The sequence below is a fragment of the Anas platyrhynchos genome, chromosome 1 (genome assembly GCF_047663525.1).
Source record: "Anas platyrhynchos isolate ZD024472 breed Pekin duck chromosome 1, IASCAAS_PekinDuck_T2T, whole genome shotgun sequence".
In the NCBI taxonomy this organism is placed as follows: Eukaryota; Metazoa; Chordata; class Aves; order Anseriformes; family Anatidae; genus Anas; species Anas platyrhynchos.
The window spans coordinates 109,935,520-109,959,280 of record NC_092587.1 but is presented as its reverse complement, the minus strand read 5'-3'; the positions used below and the strand labels follow the sequence as shown (position 1 = coordinate 109,959,280).

The 23,761-nt window shown below is 44.6% G+C and overlaps 1 protein-coding gene across 13 annotated transcripts in view; it reads left to right on the top strand.

Moving 5' to 3' along the window:
- TIAM1 (TIAM Rac1 associated GEF 1) overlaps positions 1-23,761 on the top strand; it is a 154,874-nt gene that overhangs the window by 90,928 nt on the left and 40,185 nt on the right. For all 13 annotated transcript variants that reach the window (XM_072026333.1, XM_072026341.1, XM_072026320.1 and 10 more), the window contains 7 exons: positions 3,806-4,030; positions 5,476-5,661; positions 8,072-8,218; positions 10,173-10,247; positions 11,277-11,447; positions 17,229-17,333; positions 21,235-21,316. In XM_072026333.1, coding sequence (XP_071882434.1) covers positions 3,806-4,030; positions 5,476-5,661; positions 8,072-8,218; positions 10,173-10,247; positions 11,277-11,447; positions 17,229-17,333; positions 21,235-21,316 — 991 coding nt within the window. The remainder of the gene's footprint in view (positions 1-3,805; positions 4,031-5,475; positions 5,662-8,071; positions 8,219-10,172; positions 10,248-11,276; positions 11,448-17,228; positions 17,334-21,234; positions 21,317-23,761) is intronic.

Genomic DNA, 23,761 nt, shown 5'->3' with positions numbered 1-23,761 from the left:
CCTCTGGCAGTGCAAGAGGAAGGACACAATAGATTCTGTAAAGGCCGGACAAGAGACCCAACACCACATGCGAATGAATCACTGTCAGATCTGCTGTTTTTATAGCCTGACAGGACTCTGTTTGTATAGATGGTCGGTACAAAGTAAGAATTAAGAAAAAATCATACATCCCTGTAAAAATTGGGAATTCTGCATTGTTTGGCAGCGTGGTTATAGACCACACACAGCCCAGGCCAGTTACCATCTAGGGGACAGAACAGTGCCTTAACTGCCGTCACATTTCTGTGTCTTGAAAGAGACATATGTTGAAGGTGGGAGCTTGAAGAGAGGCTCAGGGGGTTTACATGACCAAGAGGCTTTTTGAGCGTGAGGGGGTGTATGAAACTCCAGATGTGTTTTTCATTCCTGATGGCTGTGCAGGATCCAGTTGTTCCCTCTTCATGCAGACATCAGGCAGCGTTGTGCTGATGTTTGACAGCACGCCGAATGGGAATGTTGGTTTGGTTTTGTTTTTAAATCAGAAAATAGAAATGTCTGACTTTCGTAGAGTAAGTATGCAGAACTCAGTATCAAAGACCAAGCATTAACTGATATATTTCACTAAGAACAATTTTTCTTTTTGGTAACTAGATTTTCTTGAGCGATTTTTAGGGGGGGCATTCCACTTTCTTATTGCAAGTTGTCACTAGTCAAGGTGTAATGCTCTTATTTGTAATTGCCAGCTTATGTTGAGATGATGCCATTTCCTCCTATTCGGATTTTATGTTCTTAACTGGAGGGATCCCTTATTTATTCATTTCCATTTCCAGTGACTGTGTATGTAAAATTTCTTGCCTTCTTAATCTAGAATTTTTCCGTTGTAGGATATGCCCTCCCATCATCACCCCGCTGTATCCCAGACCAAATCTTTAAAATTACTCTAGAGGTCCTCTCAGCTGTCTTAAACAAGAGGTTAGATTCTCAAACTAGGTAAAATAAAAATCCTTGCTGACTCAGGAGGTGATGCTAGCTTACGTATCAAAGAGAATGACTGTCTGATTGCACACTGATTTTTTTTTTAAATTATTTTTTCATTTTGTGGACTAGCTTTTCTGCTGCTTCAGTTTGATTCTTCCTTACCTAAGAGTAGAATCCTGCATTGTCCCTTTTTACTTCCTGCCTTTCTTGGAGAGGGTAAATGTTTTTTGCCATCTGGAGAGCTTCACCTAGGAAGTAAGCATGGTGTTTGTGCTCTCTATGTATTTGAAATGCCACCTCCTCCTGGTCTACTAATACAAGTTGTAATTTTTTTTCCTTGCTGTTTTCCAAGGAAAAACCGTAATTGTCATAAAAGTAATGCCAGTAGATGCAAAATAGTGAAGATGTCACATTCAGTACCTTTCTTTTGTGGCAACAGACAGCCTTCTTATTCATTAAAATCCCTGTGTCATTGTGTCATGGGTAGATTTTTACATAGTTTTGTGAGGAAGCGCAAAAATGAACCTTTTCAAATGAAAAGCAATAACATAGATTGCCTTGTGGAATTTTTTTCTTGATGTGTCTGCTCTGTCATGAAACCCATGCAATTCTAATGAAGCAGAAGCAGAAGAGAAAGAAGGGATGAATTTGGGGAGATCAGCCATAGTGGTGGAAATAAAGTGTGAGCGACGGTGCTGTAGGGCTTGCTCCGCTGTGCGGAGCAGCCAAAGCATGTGTGGCTGTTCAGCAGTGTTATTAACTACTAATGTCATACCCGTACATCCCCACAGGGCTGTAGTAGTGGTTGTGTTGAAGAGGCACCCCAGACTTGAACAAGACTCTTTCAGTTCTGTGCAGACTGTATAGATAGGGAGAAAAATAGGGTTACTTTATGATGCGTACAGATATTGGACATCTTGTAACAAGCCTTCCCACTGCATTGCACCTAGAGACATCACATACCTCCTACACTATTATTCCTTGCTCAGTCAGTTCTCATCATGCCTACACAAATCCATTACTTGCAGATGTCACATGTATTTTCCAGGAGCTCGAGCAACTTGTGACACCACATACTTGTGTATCAGATGTTAGCAGCTTGTTGATGTGGTCTGTTCCGTTGAGAAGCAGTGATTCCCCTTGCCTACTCATCTGCCAGAAGGGTCTTCAGCTCCTAAAATACTTTCCAGATCCTTCTTTTTCCCTCCCCCAAGGAAGCCCAGATGAAAACTGAATCTAATGGTATACAGATAATATTTGAAAATAAAATAAAAATATGACCTCTTGCTGTTATGATTGTGCCAGGAGCTAACAAAACATACCAGCTCATTACAACTCCAGTAGCACCCTCTCCTGTAGGAGGGGCTAAGTTTTACCATCTGACTGTAGGCAAAGTATAATCTATTCTGCAAATATTTCTCTAATTTCAGCAGAAATTCCTCGGCAAGGAGGGCTCAGTATGTCTTCAGCATTGGCAGTAAGACCTTGTAAGCCTCCATCTATAAATGAGTCCTGTTAGTAGTACTACCTGGGCAGGAAGCCTGCCCAATTTAAGCAACATTCTTTGTATGGTGCCAACAGAAGACAAGAAAAACAGGAGTAGAAAAGCAGACTTTCTGGTATAGACCCTGTCTTCTGCTTAGGACTCCTAATCTGAGTGAAGGAAGGCACTGTCCCTCTCAGACAGGTGTGCTTCACCTACTTTGTCCCACAGAAGTCTGGGGAACATCATCCCGATTTCAGGTCTGGACATAAGTGATTTCCAGAGCTGTGCTTCCGTGGGAGTCTCTCCTTGGCTTCAGGAAGGCACAGCCTTTGCCGTTAATTGTGACTGCAAGGAGAGCTGTGAGGATGACCTTCTTCATCTGTGCTAGCAACTGGAGGAGTCATACTGTGCTGCCTATTTATAGAGCAGGTATCATCAGAAAGTTTAATTAGAACAAGGTGGTTTGGCACTTTGCTACTTCTGCAGCCATGAGCCAAGTACTGGTATGATTACTGTGAAAAGCTGACTCTCAGAGCCAGTCTGCTGCAACCCTGAGTTGGCTGTAAATTTTGTTTTACAATGCACTGTAAAAAGGACTGAGGTTTAGCAAGAAGGCTGAGAAGATTTATGCTTTATTTTGAAAGTCTGGAAAAGGAATGCTTTGAAGTATTTTTCTTTCTGTGTCAAAAGCCTCTAATCAGAATATCGCTCTTCCAGAAAAACTTAATGGTGTCCCATGCCCCAGCCTAAGAGCTCCCCTTTCCCAAACTATCATACACATGCTTGGGAAGGGACAGTGCCAGAGCCATAAAAATTATGATGAGCTCAACTTTAATAATAATAGGGTCATCTTCAGAGAGCTTTGGGATCTTCAGAAGGGGAAAGCTTCTCTGTCTGCGTCATAATAAAGTCAGTAACAGATATCACGGTTGGGTTTTATGCCATTAATTTATTATTAACCATTGCATGCCAGATCAGCTCTCCATACTGTGAAGAGCACATAGACTGCAGCATTTGCTGCTTTATGGAACTGAGAGTTTAGAAAACGTCATTAAATGATGAGCTACAAGTTCCAGCAACACTGTGCTGAACAAGGAAGGTAATTCCTAAGAACTTGCTGGAAAACACTGTACAGCTGCAAGATGCAGATCTAGGTGTAATTCTGGGTGCTGAATGCCTGGTGCTAGGCTAAGCACGGCCTGTTCAAGAATGAAGGTCTTTTATTACTTCTCTCGTAAGTGGATTTAAGGCTTTCATTCTTAAGATCAAAGGGAAAGGGAACTCCTCGGAATTGCGTTTGTTAATCTCCAATCAGTTGCAAAGAGGATCTTGACTTCTTTTCCCCTCTTCCCTTCTCTTCAGACCTCTAGCCAGACGGAGCTCGAGAACTGGATCACCGCGATCCATTCCGCCTGTGCAACTGCAGTGGCAAGGCAGCATCACAAAGAGGACACCGTCAAGCTCCTGAAAACGGAGATAAAGAAGCTGGAGCAGAAGATCGATATGGATGAGAAGATGAAGAAAATGGGTGAAATGCAGCTGTCCTCAGTGACGGACTCCAAGAAGAAGAAGACCATACTGGATCAAGTAATCTTGCTTGCTTATGGGAAATGCCCCCCCCAGCAAATGTTTAGGACCTTCTTCAGATTAGCAGCACAGCTGTCTGCTCACTCTCTGCCCCACGTGTGTGCTGGCAGAGCTCCCCTGAGCAGACAGGACGTGTGTGGGCAGGATGGTGGTGCCAGCTGCCCTAGCCACACCATTTCTCCAAACAATGTGTACTAAGGTACAGCAGAGGAAACAAACAACAAAACCAGGGATTTGGCCTGCTGTGCAGAGGTTGAGTGAGGGCTTTGGGGAGTGAAGAGGCTACCACACATCAGGATGTTGTTGGGAACAACTAGTCATAGACCAGCAAATGCTGCACTTGGCATTATCTTCAGCATTGGAAGAGGCTGGCTCTTCCAGGGGCAGATGGGATGAAGAGGCCATCCCTGCTTTCTGCTCCTGGTGGGGGTCTGCGCCGGCCTCGTGGCTGCAGCGCTCGCTGCCCCTTGGGACCGGTCTCTCTGACTTCAAGTGGACAGCGTAGTTGTGTTTGAGAAGCAGAGAGCCTAGAGCAGATGTCTCTCCCACTGTTGCAGCGGCACCTTATTTTAGGAAACTAACATATGGTGCCTGCTTCATTAGTTTGTAGCTCTTTTACCACGGCTGCCAAATGTGCCTGTAATGCAAGCTATAGGGAGCGGCCAGGGCCCTGACGCGCTAAGCTGAAGAGATTTTGTACTGCCTAGACGCCCGTGAGAGAGGGGGGAGATGCTCACCACCGCTCACAGGGCTCCTCTCAAAAGCTGTCAGTCACAGCGAGAGGGCAAAGCGGTCTCTCGTTTTACATAACGGAGTTTTTCTAAACACTTTGAAACTGTTTCCGATCAGCAATTTGAATTATTTAAATAAGTCCTCACACAGACTGATTACAGTGCTCTTCCACTGATAAGATTAATTATTCCCAGTGTACTGCACTTTTTCAAGTGTAGCCAGCTCCGTTGATGCTTACAGCAGTGCTGCTGCTGCTGCGGCTGCTGGTTTGGGGTGCTCTGTTGGTGGAATTGGGTGGTTTTGGGTCTTTTTGTTTCTCAGCTGCCATTGATGCATGAAAGAAGCCTGTTAAGGGACTGCTCAGAAGAGAATCGTGGAATATGAAGAAAATTAAAAATGGAATTTTAATCCCATTAATTAGCTTTGTATCAAAGGGGCAGTTGTCCTAGGAGAAGATTTTTGCCTTGAACATAAAAAATTGTTTAACATCTAATGAAAACTTTTAAAAAAATATTTTTATCCTTCTGGGGATTGGGAGGGTAGGGGAGAGTGAGAAAGAAGGTGAATCAAAGTTTCTTTAATTTGAAAATGAGATCACCACTGGTAAAAAAAAAGATATATTGCTGGGAACAGTAGACTTTTTTCAAGATATTTACAACTCTGTTCTTCCTTCTCTCCATTTCTGCATCTCACTCAATCTTTGCTGTATGCAGATTTTCGTTTGGGAACAAAATCTCGAGCAGTTCCAGATGGATCTATTTCGGTACCGCTGTTACTTGGCTAGTCTCCAAGGAGGGGAGCTCCCAAACCCTAAAAGACTGCTTGCTTTTGCCAGCCGTCCGACTAAAGTTGCAATGGGCCGTCTTGGAATCTTTTCAGTCTCTTCGTTCCACGCCCTGGTAAGTCTGAGCAGAGGCCAGGGGTCATTTTTGCCAACCTGCAGGTGGCTTCACATGCCCGGTACAAAGATGGAGTTGACAAACAGCAGTCTGTGCCTGTGGGGTGAGCCCTGGGTAGGAACTAACAGGCAGGTACTTGCAAGCCATGGCCTTATGAAAGTGGAAGAACTGAGTTTCTCCTAAATGTACGATTTTGATTTCACCTCTGCAATATAAACACGCTTTCTAGAAACGGGTCCTCCTGTCACAAGAGTGGGCTCATCTCTAATGTTCACATACGTGGGCTTGATCCAAAAACCCTGTGAGGTCAATGGGAGTCTTCCTGAGGCTCTCAGCATGCCTTGGCTTAGCCTGTCTTGGGCATGGCTTGCTTTCTACCATATGGATGAAGCTACTGACCAATTAGTCTAATATCCTGTCTCCAGTGATCAGCACCTGATGCTCCACAAGGGAGGGGAAATGTTCTTCTCCGTTATTTATGGTATGGCAAATAATGTTTAAAATGGTTGTTTAAATCACATAACAACCCAGCTTTGAAAAATACGGGGAAATGTATTGCACAGTGGTGAGTTTTTAATGAATTTAAATTATGTTCCTGTAGTTTCAGCTTGGGCTCCTGGAGCTTCACAGAAATAGCTGAGCTCCACTGTTGTCTTGTAGATGTCAGCTGTACCCTTCAATTGAATCCAGAGCTGTAATTCAGTCAGGGGCGTTTTATTCTTTTATATATGAAAAGATTAGCGTCATCATCTTGATAATTGCTAGTGGATTTATGTATTTTTTTTTTAAGTGGCGGGCTGTAATTTACATTTGTGCTTGTTTTTTTGCATCTAGCAAAGCACTGAGTGTTAGCCTGAAAAACAGTCTGCCTCTTCATGCTGGTGTCTCTTGAGAGCCAAGCGAGAAAAAACGTTTTGAATGTGTCGTGTTGGAAAAGACACGTGCTTTCTTTACTTGCAGCAAGCTCTCGTGTCCCCCTTTGCCCTCGATAGCGCGGATTTGGTGCAGCGAAGTCTCAGGCTCCAGCTGGATGCTGCATGCTGATAGCACGGCATCCCCAGCTCGCCTGAAGATACTCTTCAGTGCATTAGCCAAGGATGTGCTCAGTCCTCCTGGTGCCTCTGCACAACGTCCCTGGTACAGCTAAGAAACCTCTCACGAGGAGAAATGGGGAAACGGGGAAGCTCACAGTTGTGTTTGAGTTCTCCTTTTCCTCGATTTCTCAACGTTCCTGAGCAAGACTCACCATTACTCACCCGGTGACAGTTCCCTGGATACCTGGGCTAGCCTTCTGTTATTCCCAACTTTACACGTTTTTTTTTTGTGTCTTCTGCACCCAAACAACCAGTTCCTCAGCTCCTTAGCTTGGGGCATCACTCAGAGGTTTGGCTGTTCCAGCTGGGGCTGCCAAATGACAGTCGCATTTCGGTAGTTTCGGGTGTGGGAATCAAGTACAAAGGCGTTCCAGGAAGCGCAGGGCCAAGTCTGCAGGGTGGGTCTGTCTGTCTGTCTGTCTGTCTAGCTTCGCCTTTTGCTCCGTTCATACCTGCCATCGCTCTTAACACTCCCTTTTTCACAAGAGAGGAGCTCGCTGTCCTGATTCCACCTCTGGATGGGAAATCTGCTTCAACTTTGGCCTAAACGCTTCACCTCTGAGTAATGTAGCAGTCATTTCTACCAGAGCTTCCTTATTTGGGAAACAGCTCCCCAAATATTTGGTGTCAGTGAAGGCAAACAGCTTTCCCCTCTGAAGGGGCTGCCACAGGCCAGTTTTCAAGTACCCAGGCAGTTAACACTACTCTAATCCAAAGGGGCATTTCAGCTCCCTTTTCTTCCTGTGTTTTGCCCACTCTTCCCACAGTTGGGTATCGGTGAGGAAATGCAGGTTTTAAATACCCTGAGCTATTTGCAGACCTTTATCAGGCCTTGTAAAAGTTGTGAGTCAGTTCCAGGATGCCCAGAGCGCTTTCACAGGAAAGGGCAAGGAGAAAGACCAAGCTTTTTGGAAGCAGCAGATAAGTTTTGAAATCTCAGGTTTTGTGTGTCCAGCTCTGAAACCTCGTTATAAAATAAAGTTAAAAAACAAACAAAAAAAACCAACAAACACCTTCACTGGTGCTGAGGCTTTGCTCTGTGCTGAGTAGGATGCTTTAAAATACCTCATATTAAATGCCAAGAAACACGCGGTGCTCTCCCTTTTAATTTTTAATTCTTGATGTTGGAAGAAAAGAGTTATGTTGCAGGGAGAAGGAAGTAGCCTGGCAGCATCAAGCTAGTCCCTGTTGTGCATTGCTACGTTATTGCTACAGCGTTTGCCTTTTTTTAAAGTCTATTCCAATGTTAGCTTATGTAAGAAATGGTGCTGTGGGATGCTGCAACCTTTGATTTGCAAACCATGTGGCATTGACAGGTGGCGGCTCGCACCGGGGAGTCTGGAGTGAGGAGACGGACGCAGGCCATGTCCAGATCTGCCAGTAAGAGGAGAAGCAGGTTTTCTTCTCTCTGGGGGCTGGATACTACCTCGAAGAAAAAGCAAGGGAGGCCGAGCATCAATCAGGTAAGCACGTGGAAGTTTTGAGGTGTTAGTTTCAAGGCTGACTTGTCAGCATGCATTATAGTTCATGCAGAGAATCACTTCCATCAAGCACACACACAGCCAACCTTCAACTTGCTTAATCTTCCACGGTGTGGAGTCGTCACATTCCACATCCTCTTCAAAAATCAGTGACGGTAATTACAGATAAGTATACAGCAGCTCCTGTTCAAACGAGCTTTAGATTTATACCTTTTTTTTTGCTGACTGGGTTGCGTTACTCCTGTTGCATTTCTGTTGCTTCAGCTTTTGCTGTTCTCTTAAACTCAGGAGTAACAAGGCAACAGTATAAACCAGACAGCTTTGGAAGGATAAAAAAAAAGTGGAGACTTGTTTGTTTCTTTAAGTCCAAAATAGGAGTTTGTAGAATATTTTAAATGTAGCTGAGTTTGGGGAAAACTTTGTAAAGCAACAAACCCCCTTGTATTTAGTAGGGACAGTCACTGTTTTGCTTTGAATTTTTAAAAAGCTAAAGGTGAAAAATTTCCACCCAGTCACTCCCCAGATATTTCTCCAGAAAATGTGTTTCAGTGTGCTAGGAAGGTACTTCCCTGTTATTCTTTCCAAACATCTCTAATTACAGCTTTCAGTTTTTGAGAGCCATACCTCATCTAATTGCAGGAAATGTTGCCTTTTCTTTGTCTTCTTTCACTTTTTGAAGGGGGGAATGCTCGGGACCTGTTTTGTTCCGTGCCCTGTGATTACTCCTTCCTTCTTTTAAAGCACCAGTGGGTGTTTGTTTTGTTTAGCAGAGATTAATGCTGTAAAATTGTTGAGCTTGTTTTGAGTGAGACATTAAAAGTTCAACTAATATCTAATGCCTGAGCAAAAGCTGTGGGCTTCACCGGGAAGTACCAGATGCCTCTGTGAGCACATTCTCAATTCTTCGCGCTGGTGCTGTGGCATCCCTCTTGCTTTGTGCTTATTTTCCCCACATCAAGCACAATCCCTTGTCCTGAGCTAGGGTCCTTCCTGTGCTGTGTCTTCACCCTGTGTTTTGAACTCATTTTTTTTTCCTTCCAGCGGGGATAAATGCATTCATGCTTCCTGTCCCTGCCCCCAGCCCCAGCCCCAGCCCCAGCCCCAGCCCCCTAACTCCTCCAGTTCTCCCAGGCATGAAAAGGGATTTTGTTCCAGGTTAACGAAAAGTCATGCCGGAGAGAGTCAAACAAAAAGTGAAGTTTTGAGAAAGCAGTGGAATGCCTAAATATAAAGTCTGAATGCTTTTCCCCTGCGCTTGCGTAGTAGCATGCAATTATTCCCAAAGCTGAGGCAGTAAACTGTAAATTCTCTAAGTGAAGTGACCTGTTTCTGCTTCATTTTACGTACAGTATAGTTCACAGTCAAAACCAGCAACTTGATCATAAACCTGTGGTGACGTAGAGCTGTAAAATTTAACTTTTGAGCTGTAAGCTTAAGTATCTGCTGTAGCAAAAACCTTATTGTTCTCCCCTACGCTCAGCTGCAGCTAATTTAGAGCTGTGCACAGGGCAAGCTGGGTTTTGCAGGTGTGCCTCGTTGGGTGCCTGCCTGGTACGGTCCCGTGCAGTCCCCCACCCTGTTCCAGATGGGGAAACTGAACACAAAAGGAAATAAAATCTGTCCAGCCCTGCATAATAAGTCAGTGACAGACCACTAAGCGCAATCAACATCTCATCTTTCAATGTGGAACCCAGCAACCAGCTTATACTGCACTCCCCATCCTTTTTAACAAGCTGGTGTTTTCCTTTTTTTGTGTGTATGTTTTTGAGATGAATGCTTACATTTTTCAGTTTGATTTCCATGCTAGGTATTAGATACATTGTTCTACCCTGGACCCTTATGATGCAGTAGTTCAATCAAGTCAGGCCTTAGTGTTGTCCTGCAGATGGTGCAGAGGTTTGTTCACGTTTTAAAACAGAGTTGCTCTGTTCCTCAGGTGTTTGGTGAAGGTGTTGATTCAGTAAAGAAATCCCTCGAAGGAATCTTTGACGACACGGTCCCAGATGGCAAGGTAAATGCAGCAGCATTGGTTTTGGGATGCAAGAGGGAACGTGGAGCCCTGGGAAGGGAAGGGAAGGGAAGGGAAGGGAAGGGAAGGGAAGGGAAGGGAAGGAAGAGGGATCCTCTGTGTGTTGTAGGGCAGTCTGAGCTGATTTCCTGTGGTCAAGCATTCACTGCGCTTGGCATCATGAGCACAGAGAGGAGTGCCAGGCCCAGAGGAGCGTTGGTGTTGCACACCAGGGAGATGCCTTCCCACAGGAGGACCAGACTCCGCTGGCTCTGGGAAATAGCTTATTATGGTGACCATATGGGATTTTCATAATTTAGGGTTATTGCAACTATGAAGCACAGAGTTTTCTGGTTTGTTTTCTTGTGCTTCTGTGAGCTTCTGCGTTTGTAGAAACAATTACAACTGCTTTCTCTTTCCCCAGAGAAAGCCAACTATAAAACAGCATTAAGACAGTGCTAAGGGGCACATTCTTCATGTAGTGAATATGGATTTAGCTGCGTGAGCCCACTTCAAGCAAATAGCAATTCTGCAGTTTCATCACTTCATGGAGATTTATAGCTTGTAGTATAACACGGGTGTAGAAGAGACAGGAAAATCAAAATAAATGCTAAGATTTGCTGCTTTGCCATTGCTAGGCGTAGGAACTGCAGCACCTACAGCAGTTTTGTTGGCCTTGGATTGGTTTACTAGGAGATAAAGTGCAAAGTTTTAATTTTAAAGCTCTTTTTATCATTATTATTTTTTGTTGCATTCCTAGCATTCCCAGTAGCCATAGGGTGAAATCCCAGGATACACACTTTGCACCAGCTTAGCTGTGTGGGTGGCACGGGAAGGCAGACTTTACACTGCTCAGGTAAAACTGCAAAGTTTGCCAGTCCAGACAAGCCTTCGATCTAGGTTTATGAATAAAATGTCTTCACTTACAGGAGGGCTTTTTTTATGCAGCATGTAATGTTCCTTGCACTTGTAACTGATGCAGAAGGAGATCTTACTTGGCTCTTCGAGTCATAATGGATTTTGTCTGTTTAGAGGGAAAAAGAAGTGGCGCTGAGCAGTGTCCATCAGCACAATCCCGACTGTGATATTTGGGTTCACGAGTATTTCACGCCGTCTTGGTTCTGCCTGCCCAACAACCAGCCTGCCCTGACAGTCATCCGCCCTGGGGACACCACGCGAGATGTGCTGGAAATGATTTGCAAGGTAAAGGCTGCCAGCCTGCCCTGGAGCAGGGCAGAATGCCTGCAACCCTACAACCCTGAGCGCTTTGAGTTGAGTCCTTTTGGTTAAGCGTTACAGTGACTTTCTCCCGTGCTTGAGTATGTTAGATGAGAAATGTGAATTACACCGAATTTTTCTGTAAAATCACACCAGCACCACATAGGACAAACACAGTTGGGTGTGAGGAGAGGAAGGCGGGTTGATTTCTGCCCTTTGCACTCCAGGCACTGTGCGTGAGTCTCTGAAGTGCCTTCACGCCCTGCCCCACTGGTGCTGCTGCCTCTCACCCACCCACCCACCCACCCTCTCTCCCTTTACCAGAGGCCAAGCTGTGCACAGGACCCTTCTCCTTTCTCTTTCCCCCAGCATCCCAGCCCCTGTCCCCCATCCTGCATCCTTTTGCTGGAGTCATGCAGTTACCCCTTGCTCTCTCGACCATCCCAGTGCCCCCAACTCCACCAACCCCCCCATAAACTCTTTCTTCCACCACCAGACAAGCAGGCTGATCTCTCCCAGGCCACCCTGTTCCCAGGTGCTCTTCTTCCTTCCTTCTTTCCCCGTGCTGCTTCCCCCCTCTGCTCGGTGTGAGGGAGGAAGGCACAGAGAAGCAGCAGTGCCAGGAGTGGGAGAAGGTGCCGGTGTTTGCTGTCTGCATTGCGGAGACAGACTCGCCTCGTGTAGGTGGTGGGAGGGAAGCGAGAAGAAAGCTTTTATCTGCAGAAAAAACACCTGGATTTCTTTGCGAGATGAAATATCAGACGTTTGGCCATTAAAAACAGTTATGTCTCAGCAGAGAAGTTTAAAGCTTTGACAAATTAAATACAAGCTTTCAGTTCTGGCATCCGCATAATGTCTGTTTTCCACCACCCAGCTGACTGCAAACTAGATCCAACTCGTGTCACGTGCTGCTCTGAAAAGTGAGTCCTCTTTTGTACAACAACAGCAGCACGAGAAAAGAAAACATTTATTGCTGTTAGGAGCCCAACTTTGGGGACTTCTAGAACATGTTGCATGTGCTTCCAAAGAGAGGGAAGGTGAGAGCAAGGCGTTTGTTTGGAGTAATTATACAGTGTGCTTATCTCTCCGCCAGGTGCACTATTAAAGGCTGCTGCAGCTTGTGAAAGCTCTTCATTGTGTTCAGGGAAAGCTGACATTTTTGGAGAGAGACATAATAGGGAAGCTGGATGACACATTATTAGTAATGATTTATTTTTAGGGCTTATATTTTCCTTTGGGTAAGAGTGATTAACTCGGGGGGCCACATCCTTAGCTGGAGTAAACTGGTGGAGCTCCATCGGTTTCGGTATCGACCGGCTGAGGATCTGGTCTCTCACTGTGTTTCGGTCGTAGTGGGTGGTGGTGTGTAGGGAGATGGGGAGGTGGGTGAGTGTTTGCTTTTTTAAACAGCTATTATCTGTTTCTTTCCTTTTCTGTAAGAGCTTTCAGTCTGGAAAACACTGATGGATGCCTTCTTTTCTATCACTTCTAATAATCAATCTCTTTCTTCTGTCTCTTGCATTCAGCTCATTTTCCCCCCTTTAATATCTGATCCACATCATTTCACATCAGTATGCCATCTGCCATCTGAGAACCAGTCAAGTTCTGGTACAGTAAACATTTCAAGATCTACATTTCATATAAAACCTCTTCATGTTTGTAGATGTGCTTAAATCTATCTGTGCTATTAAACTGAGCTTGATTATTCTGTTGGAGAACATTAAGTGCACTCAAGTCATTGTAGAAAATGTGTTCTTATACTAACATTGCCGCTTGTTATTATACAGCGAGTTAGGTTTTGGAGGCTGCTTTGTGACACTTTTATGATTCAAGATTGGTGGGAGGAGAGTCTAAAGCATATTTTGAAGTGGTTTCTCGAATATTTCTCCTAAGATTTAACTAATAGCATCTCTCGGAAGGCAAAAAATCAGTATAGATGCATTAAGTTGTTTCCATTGGATAATAGCTATCGGTGTGAGCGTGTGTGTACAAATTACTGAAATTTGCATAAGGCTATGTCTTAAAACTGAGCAGAAGCACGTACAGTGCATATGGATGTAGGCAGGAGCAGTATGGAGAGAATAACACCAGAAACTGAGCATAGCAGACCACGTGGCATTTCATCTTTTGCCTGAACTGCATAAAAAGTGAGAAGCAAAAGAGCTGCTGTTTTCCCACTGTTACCAAAATAGACGGCGTGAGGGGCAAGAGGCAGATTTCCCCATGCTCTTTGGATCTGTGCTAGAAGTCTCCAGGCAGCGACTTAAGCCTGATGCTCTGCGGGCTTGCTTTGATTGGGAACTGATGTGTTCCAGCAGAAAAGGCTCGGGCCACACAGGTGCAAAGCTGGAGTAACGCGCCGGGCTCACCAGCGTGTTTCCACGATGCTGTAACATCAGTGCTAGCTCCCTCCCACACCAAGCTGAAAAAATACAGCCTTTCTTGTACGTCCCTGTGCTGAGACAGGAGTCGAGCAGGGGGATGAATCCAGCTGCCTTGGATGTGTCTACGGTCAGGCTGAATGGTCCTCAGGAGGTGCCTGTCTCCACTTCAGCTGGCGGGGAGCTGAAGTGGGTGACTAGCTCAGGCTGTGTGCCCTCCCACTACGCCACTCGGAGCCTGTTGAATTGTTTCACACCCCAGCCTGTAAATTCTTCCTCAAGAGCACACTGGTTGAGCTGTCAGGTTAGGCTTTAAATTGCGTTACTTGCTTAACTTAGTCCAGACATAGCCAGACTTATTAGGAGAGAAATAAATAAACCAAGCAGCTTCTTTGTACTGCTAAAAGGTGTTTTGGGTGGTCTTGAAAGGGTATGGATATCGCTAAAGCTGCACTGTTTCTGCTCCCACCTTCCCACATATGGATGCAGCTAGACCAGCACCAGGAAAAAAAATGGGTTAAAAGTATGGCTTTTAGGGCAGACTGGCTGTTTCCTCTTCAAGAGGACCCTTTCCTTTCACGTCAGTAGACAATTGTGCCTCTATTTGAAAATCACCAATGTCAGATTTCACTGCAGACAAGGCCTTGCTGCAGCTGTACAATTTTTAATTACCTAAATGTTCTGGCTCATGTGCTGCAGCATCACAGCTTTAATGGTGATGACTCCCGTTTCCTGGCACAGATGGGGCTGCAGTGCAGTGGATGCAGTGCAGTGGATGCAGCAGTATCCACCATGGCCGGTGGTGTTTCCTGGAAGAAACGAGTGGCTCAAAAGCTATGTGAGGTTTATCCAGTGGCCTCTTTCGACAGTGCCCTGCCCTGGGTAGCTCAGAGCTCCCATGCAGCATCTGTCATCTTGTGTTTAGCTCCCTCCTACTCTCTAAAACGTCCTGCACAATTTTCTCCCGAGCAAATCTCCCTGCAGGACCGACGGACGTGAGATCAGAGGCGTCAGCATCCGTCCCTGCGCCTGATGCAGGTATCAAAGCCAGCAGGAGCCCTTTCAAGGACCGCTGGGAAGCGTAGGTGAAGCCACCCACCTGCGGGGACAGCTCCTCTGTTAGGATGGTATCAGGGCAGGGGCTGAACAGCTCGGGGCAGGTAGATGTGAGCACAACCTGCCCCACCAGTGCAACCGAGGCTGCTCCCAGCCTGTGGCATCTTGTGTCTGAGCGCCTTGAGGCCCCAAGCTGGATCCACTGATGTCCCTCTACAACAGGCTGTGATCTCTGCTGGCCTCCCGACTAGCCCTCAGGCACGCCAAGAAGTGTCTCTTTTGGATGTCCTCTGCAAAGGGAAGGTGTTCAGAGGTCTGTTTGGAAGCAATAAAAACACACAGCTGTAGATGGGGGCTCTCACCGAACCCCGGGCTATGCTAAATTACACTTAATTACACAGCGTAAGTCTGGCTGACCTGGCATTTGCTGGGTGGCTTTCACTTGGCCATACCTGGAGCTGTGTGAAATGCAGAAGTCATAAGAGATCAGGAGAACACAAGAAGATTCAATTCAGTGGCAGGAGCAGGCTGTTAGGTTGCCTGGTTAATTTTTCTGCTAGTTTTCCACATACTGTTTTTTTCCCCACTAATTGCTTCAAATGGCTCAAGTGTTGCATGAACTTTCAGTGAGACTCATCACGGGCTTTTTCCTCCAGTCTTCAGATGTGCTATCTGTGTTTTTATGTCTCCTCTCTGTTTTTGTTTAATTTGTGTGCATGATGCTCTTCAGTTTGTGTCTAGGGATCTTAAATTAATCTGACCAGAAACAGAACTAGGATTCCGATGGAGAATTTCTGAACAATTACAACCAATTCTGCTTCCCAGGAATTCCTGGGGTGTTCATATGTGTGTGCATGTAGGAGACAAAACTAGGAAAAATGGTCATTAAACAATGAGCAGGGCTGGCCAAATGTTTACCAAAAAAGAAAAAGGGGGGAGATGCTGAGGCTCTCCCACATGCAGTTCCTTTATTTTGGCTTTTGATAGATTTTGGATTCCTTATTTAATGAACTAGGCATTTGTCCAGATCGCAGGGGTTTATCCCATTTCAGGTACTCAGTTTCATGTAAGAATAATTTGTTTTTTGCATCGGACACACTGGGATGCAGCAATACGTAGAGTGCACCAATAGACCTGCCTTTTATTTTTGCATCGGTGGCTATTTTTTATTCATTGCCTAATCCAGATGTTCAAAAATAGTCGCTGTGCTCCGAATACTTGCTGAAGAGTTTGCTCAGTCTGGGCGTGCTCTTCTCTGCAGGTCACTCGGTGTGCATTACTCATCATCCGGGCTGTCTCATCAGTCAGCTGAGTCTCGGTGTATCATCAGCTTGGCTTCAACCGGATAAGCAAGCCTTTAAAAAGCACGAGGGCAACACCTAACAAATAGGGAACGGTGACATTCGTGCACGAATTTGCAGGCGAGATGTTGTTTTTAGTGCAACCTTGGAGATTTGGGTAATTTGCTAATCCGAGATGAAAAGGCAGATGTATCAAAGCATGGAATAATAATGGGAGTTCAGAGGTGGCGGTGAGGTGAATTTACCTGCGCTATCTGTGAATCACTTCTGGATTTTTCATCAGCTTTAGTCAACGGTTTATGAACTTTGCAAGTAACTCCTGAATGACATTCTTTGTGTTTATCACCCTTCTGAACGTGTTTGATTACACACTGCATTAACCGCTTCTTCAGTTGAGCTTATTAATCGTGCTGAGGAAAGGTCGTTAACATCTCCCAGACCAAATGCCATATCCTCAGCTAATTATAACTAATTCATTCAAATGGTGTGACCTGTTTCCACTGGGAGGTAACCCAGTACACAACTCCCGGCTTCTTTTAGCCTCTTAAAGCCAGCCTGTCCTGGGTTGTTTTGAATTTAAAGGATGTACAGATCTTTTTGTATAACCTTGCTTGAAATTTACTACACCATATATACTTGCTAAATTATGAAGATGCTAAAAAACAAGCAGAATTTTTTCTTCCTTTTAAACGCACTGTGTGTACAAAAGGTCTGCTCCCAGTCTTCTGCTTTAATAGTGTTTGTGTATTCCTGAGACAGAGCAGAACTGTGAAATAAGCAGCAGCGAAGCGGCTGCTTAGGGTAGTAGAGCTGCCCTTGACGTCCTGAGCAGGTTAAATGAGCACCCTCTTTTGGGGAAGAGGAGAAGGTTTGGATTCTTGTTTGAGTTAGGAGCTCACGGTCCTCTTATGACAGATGGTGCTGGAGCACCTCCACTTTTTTCTCTCTGAATGTCATGCTGTTTTCTAAGTATAGATAATTTGAGCCATTGCTCTTGTCTTACAAAGCCTCTTCTCCATTTCTGACAGACTCACCAGCTGGATCACTCCGCTCACTACCTGCGTCTGAAATTCCTGATTGAAAACCAGATTCAGTTTTACGTACCAAAGCCAGAAGAGGATATCTACGAATTGGTAATGCTACCCCCTGAGCAAAATTACATGACACTGTGTAGGACACTATTAATTAGTGTTTATCTGGTGTTTGTAATAAGCAGTTATGCTTTTTAACTTGCAATTACAGTGCTATGAAGGCCATAGCAAATTGGCCTGCAGTAAAGTAATCTCTCCAGACGTTTCATCTAGTGGAGAGAGTTGGTGTTTTGCTTATGTGTGTGCGTGCATGGCTCTGTGTGGAAGGGAGAGAAAGAAGAACCATTGGTAATGGGTGAGGATTACTGTATCGTACATTTAAGCTTAATATCTCTCAAGGCTGCCTTTTTCTCTTGTTATTTTCCTTGTTTATTTTCAAGACATACTGTTGAGGCCTGAATACAACTTCTTCAGGTCGCTTTGATTTTTTAAGGGAGGGAGGAAAAGCAAAAGTTTTTTTTTTTTCCTTTTTTTTCCTGAATGGGAAGGTAAATGTTGAACTTAAAAAGCTCTGGAGTTATGTGTGAGAATATACATTCCTAATTGCTTCATTGGGATGTTTTCATATCATGAATCTCAAAAGCAGACTTCAAAGGAATTTTGAAATCAAAGATGAAAAAAAAAAGACCAAACAGAATTAGTGTCGTGCTTTAACTCTATGATTTTACACATGCATGCTGTAACGTGTTTTAAAGTCCTTTTTATTGGTGGCTGTTTTATTTTATAAAAAGTAGAACTTTCCCAGTTATGAATGCTTTTGTTCATTTACTAAAGATCTGGGGTTTGCCGTTATCACTGTTAAAAAAAAAAAAAAAGTGTTACTGAGAAAGTACTAAAACCGGGAGGTGAAACATAGCTGGGAGTGGTGATTAAAACCCAGAGAAGACAGCTTGTGGCTTTCATTGCCTGGAAGGGCTTCGGGGAGTTGCCTTATGCTGATGGGATATAGGATTGACATGGTCATCACTTGCTCTTTATTCTGAAAAACTGAAATCACAACACAACTCCACAGTCTGTAGGACTAATGACATGCTGAAAGGTTATAGTGTAGGTAGGATCATACCTAATGCAGCATCATTAAATCAATATGCATTCGTATGCGTGCTTGTGTGTGCATGTATGCTTGTTTCATGAGAAAATCGGAGTTACTTTTATTCAAGTGTTAAATGAAATTATTCTCTTGCAGCATGATGAAACTAATGACCCTATTTTTGTGGTCTCCTGAAAAGCTCTTTATAATAGTTTTGCCATAATAATACCTTGCTAGAGCTATCTTCCACCTACTAAAATGCTTTTACAATACATTACTGCAGAAAAGGTAAACATCATTTCTTCTGATGGTATTCCTTTTTCTTGCAGCACATAGAAGATGCATTTAAATAAGAAATGGAGATTAAATATCCATATTCCATCCTTCTCTAAAACATTAACGGCGATGCTTTGTGTTCTGACGTAGTCTTTCAAAAATTCACAAGCTTGGTTTATTACGTGTTAAAAATGTTACCGAGGGCTTGGAGACGGATATTTAGCATTAGGTGCTGCACCAGGCAGTTGTATTTTTAAACACCTTTTATTGTAAACTAAGCGTTAGAATGTTTTGACTGAAGCGTGACGTGCCAGACTTGGGTTCCTACGTTGGGTAGGATTTAGTTGTTGCTTTCATATGAAAGCAGGAGACTGGGGACCTCTCTGGAAATCTCACTGGTGAAGGCATTGGGGCTGCAGTGAAAAGTAGCCCTGGGAAAGGATGCTGGGACTAGACCAAAAGTGTAGAGGAAAAAGGAGCAAGCAGGTGACAAGCTTGAGAAAATTCAGGTAACGATAGATCCCCAAAAGCTGCTTTAAGAAACACCAGGAGGAGCAGAGGGACTGAAGTGGATCAAGGGGACAGTGTTGTCAGGAGGCAATCCTGAATCACAGAACCATCTAGGTTGGAAGAGACCTCCAAGATCACCCAGTCCAACCTCTGACCTAACACTAACCAGTCCTCCACTAAACCGTATCCCTAAGCTCTACATCTAAATGTCTTTTAAAGACCTCCAGGGCTGGTGACTCCACCACTTCCCTGGGCAACCTATTAGCAAACCCCCTCGGATGCTCCTGGTATTGCTGTTAAACCCCTCCGAGTGCAGACCCCACAAACCTGCAGTGCCAGCAGCACGAGCATCCACAGCCCAAATGTGCTGCTTGCCTTTGGGGTTGGAATGATGAGTCCATGGGGCCTGGTGTCAGCTCAGTGCTGCTGCCTGGTCTGGCTGTGGTCTGGGCAGCTCCACAGCAGCCTGTGGGTCCCAGATATTAGCCTTTCTTTCCATGGAGATTCTTGGGATGTAGGCAGTGAGCAGTTCCTGTATCCCTGTGCCTTGGATCCCTCACTGGCCATCCTTGTTTCAAGTCTTGCATGCTCATCCAGATAGCTTTCTCGTTGAGATAACTGCAGGGTTCAGACAGTTTTTGTTCTGAAAACACTGCAGTTTTCACTCCTTTTTTTTTTTTTTTTTTTTTTTTTTTCTTTCTACTTTAAAAAAATCTTTACTGAAATCTGGCTGAGATTTTGTGAATGTCATTTGACTCATTTTCAAGTGCGGAATAATATGTTCCCATATTTGAAAGCCACATTTTAAAAGCAACGCTAGCATGGCATCCTCATAGAATTTTACATTTTATCTTGCTATATAAAACCATTTAAGTGGGTATACAACTGTTCTGTAGCGCATAATATTTGCATTAAACAGATGTATAGGTGTTGGTAGAAGCAGGAGATAAAAGTATATATTTATTAAAGGAACCCTTTACTAATGAGTTACTTTTCTGTTTTAAAGAAGTGGATTAAAAGCTTTGGTCCAAACACCAATGTGTGGTTTTAAAATGTTAACTTAATTATTGTGAATTGCTTTTTTACACAGTCACACCAACATTTTAAACAAAATGTTAACTTGTGAACTTGCATTCACCTGTGGGTATGATTTTTTTCCAGAGATGAAAGGCTGATTTGTTAGCGAAGTCCCAGCCTGTGCTGTGGCAAAAAATAGCTTCAAACCAGTGCTGAGAACTGAGGTTTTCAGAATGGCTTTGAGAAAGTCAGGGCTGACTCCCAGAGATGTCAGTTCAGAGTCTCCAAATGTCTGGAAAAATGGGATTTCCCTGTCTGAGACCGTGTGACAGGCCCCAGTACCCGCTCATGTGTTAGGAGTTGAGAGGTAGGACCGTGATACAACAGTAAGTAAAGCAAGGCACAAGGACCTAAGTGATTTAAAAGCATAATTCCTCTTACCTTACCCTGTGCTCTCTGAGGGAGGGGTACAGAGTGCAGGGGTGCAGCTGAGGCCTTGCTTGGCATGCAAATTGCAAGCGGGTGCTCAGGCTTCTGGGTTGCCACCCGGAGGTGTGAATTTTTGCTGGTCTCCCAGGAAGGATGCTAATGACAATTTCAAAGACTTGGGAGCTTTTGTCGGCACAAATAAACATAAATGTGCTAAAGGTGAAATTTCATGCTGAAAAAAAAGCTGCATATAAAGTCTGTAGCAAATTAAGGCATGTATTTAAGAAGCAAAATCCCTACTTGTGACTTTAATACTATAAAATCATTCAACTCCTGCAATGTCTTACTCTAAGTAATATAAATACTTAATGATAAATGATGACTTCCCACTAAATACAAGAGTAGGCATTGAAGCTCTTTTTCTTGTGTGAGAGAGTGGAATGGATGTGTCCTTGCTTTTATGTTGGCTTCCTCCTCTTTAATTATTTTCTTAACAGTAAGGCGTAGTGACACTGCTCATACGTTTCATGCATGTGGAGAAAAATTTTCCAATAGGTAATGATCACAGTCTATGTCTCCATCCTGTAATTAAGAAAGAAGTCTGTTCAAAATTATCGCAATTAATGTGTCTTCCCACAGTAAAGCATTTTTATTTCTTTTCTTTTTTTTTCTTCTATTCAGCTTTACAAAGAAATAGAAATCTGTCAGAAAATTACACAGCACATTCAAATAGAGAAGTCTGATGCATCCTCTGATATTTATGGTAAGTTTCTCTCCTCAATTTGTTTTTATCTTCCTACCAAGTCAATTCTAGTGTAAGTAACTGCTTGCTATTGATTGCTATACCTGAAAGGCCTGTTAACAAAGTAAGGAAAGCACATCCCATTCCTGTGCCATCCACAGAAAGCTGGCTCCCCTGCCCTGAAGCAGGATGGTTTTATTGTAATGCACTCATCACTGTTTTTCCCGGTGCTCAGGCTGTGGGATATGCGGCTCTTTGATGAGAGCTACAGTGGCAGAAAGGACAAATGTTTGCTTGTTTTTCTCGTCCCTCAAAGCACCACGCACAGAGGTTGTGGGACAGAGCGCTGGCAGCACGTGGCATCCTTTGCTGCTTGTCACATCCCACGTGAATTCCTGCCTTGCAGTGCTCGTGGGGGCCCTGCAGCAGAGCTGGGTTTGGCAGAGGGCTGCTGATGAAGCTTGGGGCTGCCAGTGGGATCTCCCCTTCCTCACCCCATCCTCTCCCAGTCCCCCCAGGGCAGCACCAGGCACCATGGCAGGGATGCAGCCAGGAGAATTGTTGCAGGTGGGTGGCTTTGTGAGCTCTGCAGCTGGGCAGCTGTTGCAGGAGAAGCTCCTTGTCCCCTTTCCCTGCCTGCTGCAGGTCTGTAAGGTGGGTCCCTATCCTGCCCTGCTGTTCCTGAGGCTGCGGGAGCCTGGCCCCAAGCACACCCATTTCTCAAGAAGCCCCTTTTGGACTCCTGCAGCCAGAATCTGGCACATCATATATAGATCTGCATGTAAAATGGGGGAACTCCTCCCTGTGTGATTTCAGCAAAATTCCCAGTCTTTCCGTGGGGGTGGTTGTGTTATCTTTTGAGTATTTGAAGCTGTAAACCTCCAGCCTGGCGAGGTTGCCCTTTGGTCTAGCAATTACAGCTCTGTAGTGTTTTTTAACATTATTTGTGCAACCTACCCTGCGGGAAGCCAATCTGCATCTTTTTACTGTTTATCTAAATATACAGTTTTAATGACTAGAATAATTCTGAATTCCCGAACTGCTTATTATACAGCTGCAGGCCATCCGAACAGAGAGCACTGCTACAAAGCAGTAGTACTGACTGTGGGTTGAATACTGAAGGCCTGAGAAAGAGATCAGAACTAGCACAGCAATGGCCCTAGGTTCAGTAATTATGCTAGGGCTGAAAGGACTGCAAGAATTAGGGGTATTGTGGCATTTCCTGTTTCTTTCTTTCTCTTTTTTTCCTTTCACTTTTTTTTAAGTGATGGGAGAGACAACGAAATGCACTGTCATGCCCTGTGAAAGGGGATCAGCTGCGCGATATGCGGGGTGTATCTGTTCAGTGGCTCTGACCCTGCAGAGGGCAAATGCTGAATGCGCCCAAAAAAGCTGACTTTGCTCTCATTGAAAGGAAACAGCAAACCTTGCTTTGACTTTAAACAACAGCAGAATTTCTGTAGTCTATGTGTGCCTCTGAAACAGGACCATGTGGTCACAGAGTGACAAGCGTGAGCTGAAATCCTCCCCTGCAGGGGAACAGAGGAGAGGTGACAGAGCTGCGCTGACCCTCTCTTGGTGCTGGGCTTCGTTCTGAAATTCTTTCCAGTCCTGTCTGTTAAGTACATTTACATCCTCTCAGTCTCTTTATGGGATGAGCGTTGCCAGCACATACTCTTACAATCCAGAGAGCAAGCTGAAGCCCATACACGAGCTATGGCAGCATGAAGATCAGAGCTGTCTGGTTTCCGCGCAGATTCTTTTTAACGGGGTTGCTCGAGGGCTCTTGCTACTGGTTTTGTTTTGAAAGATGTCTAAATCAATAACATGGCTGCAGAGTCTCCAAGCATCTCGCCTAAGTCTTCCCGTGAGCAGGATTGCTTTTGAAGCTGGTTCTCAGGCAGCTGGGCAGAGCAAGAAGCGCGCTCAGCCCCTCACAAGTGCTGGGAATGGGGTCAGGAGCCAGTACCACAGCTGAACAGCCAGGGCGCTACGGGATTTTTCATTCTTATGATTGCTTTCCTTGTTCTCTGCAGCTTCAGTCAACCCTTCTCATACTTCTTGCACATTTTAAAAACATATGTCCAAATCCCCTGGGCCATGATTCCTCCAGAAGAACTGGAAAAGTCTTTATGAAATGAAGACAAACGAATAAAATTATGAAAATCATTAGAGGCCTTGCCTGTTGCTGTTGCTAGTATCCCAGATACGGCAATAATAATGTTTGCAAATCACCTTGAATTTTCAGGATCCTTCACAAGCAGCCATTCATTAATCCTGGCAACGTCTCTGCGATAAGAGGCGCTCTCGAGGTACCTGGCCAGTGTGCTGGACCTTGCCTTCAGGACATGTCAGCTGGTTTCTGTAGCTGTGCTGCCTGGGCACACACATACTTACCTCTTTCACTGGTCCCTGCCTTTGTGCTGAGGTTGTTTTGCGCAGGCAGCTTTGTTCTGGTGTTGTGTT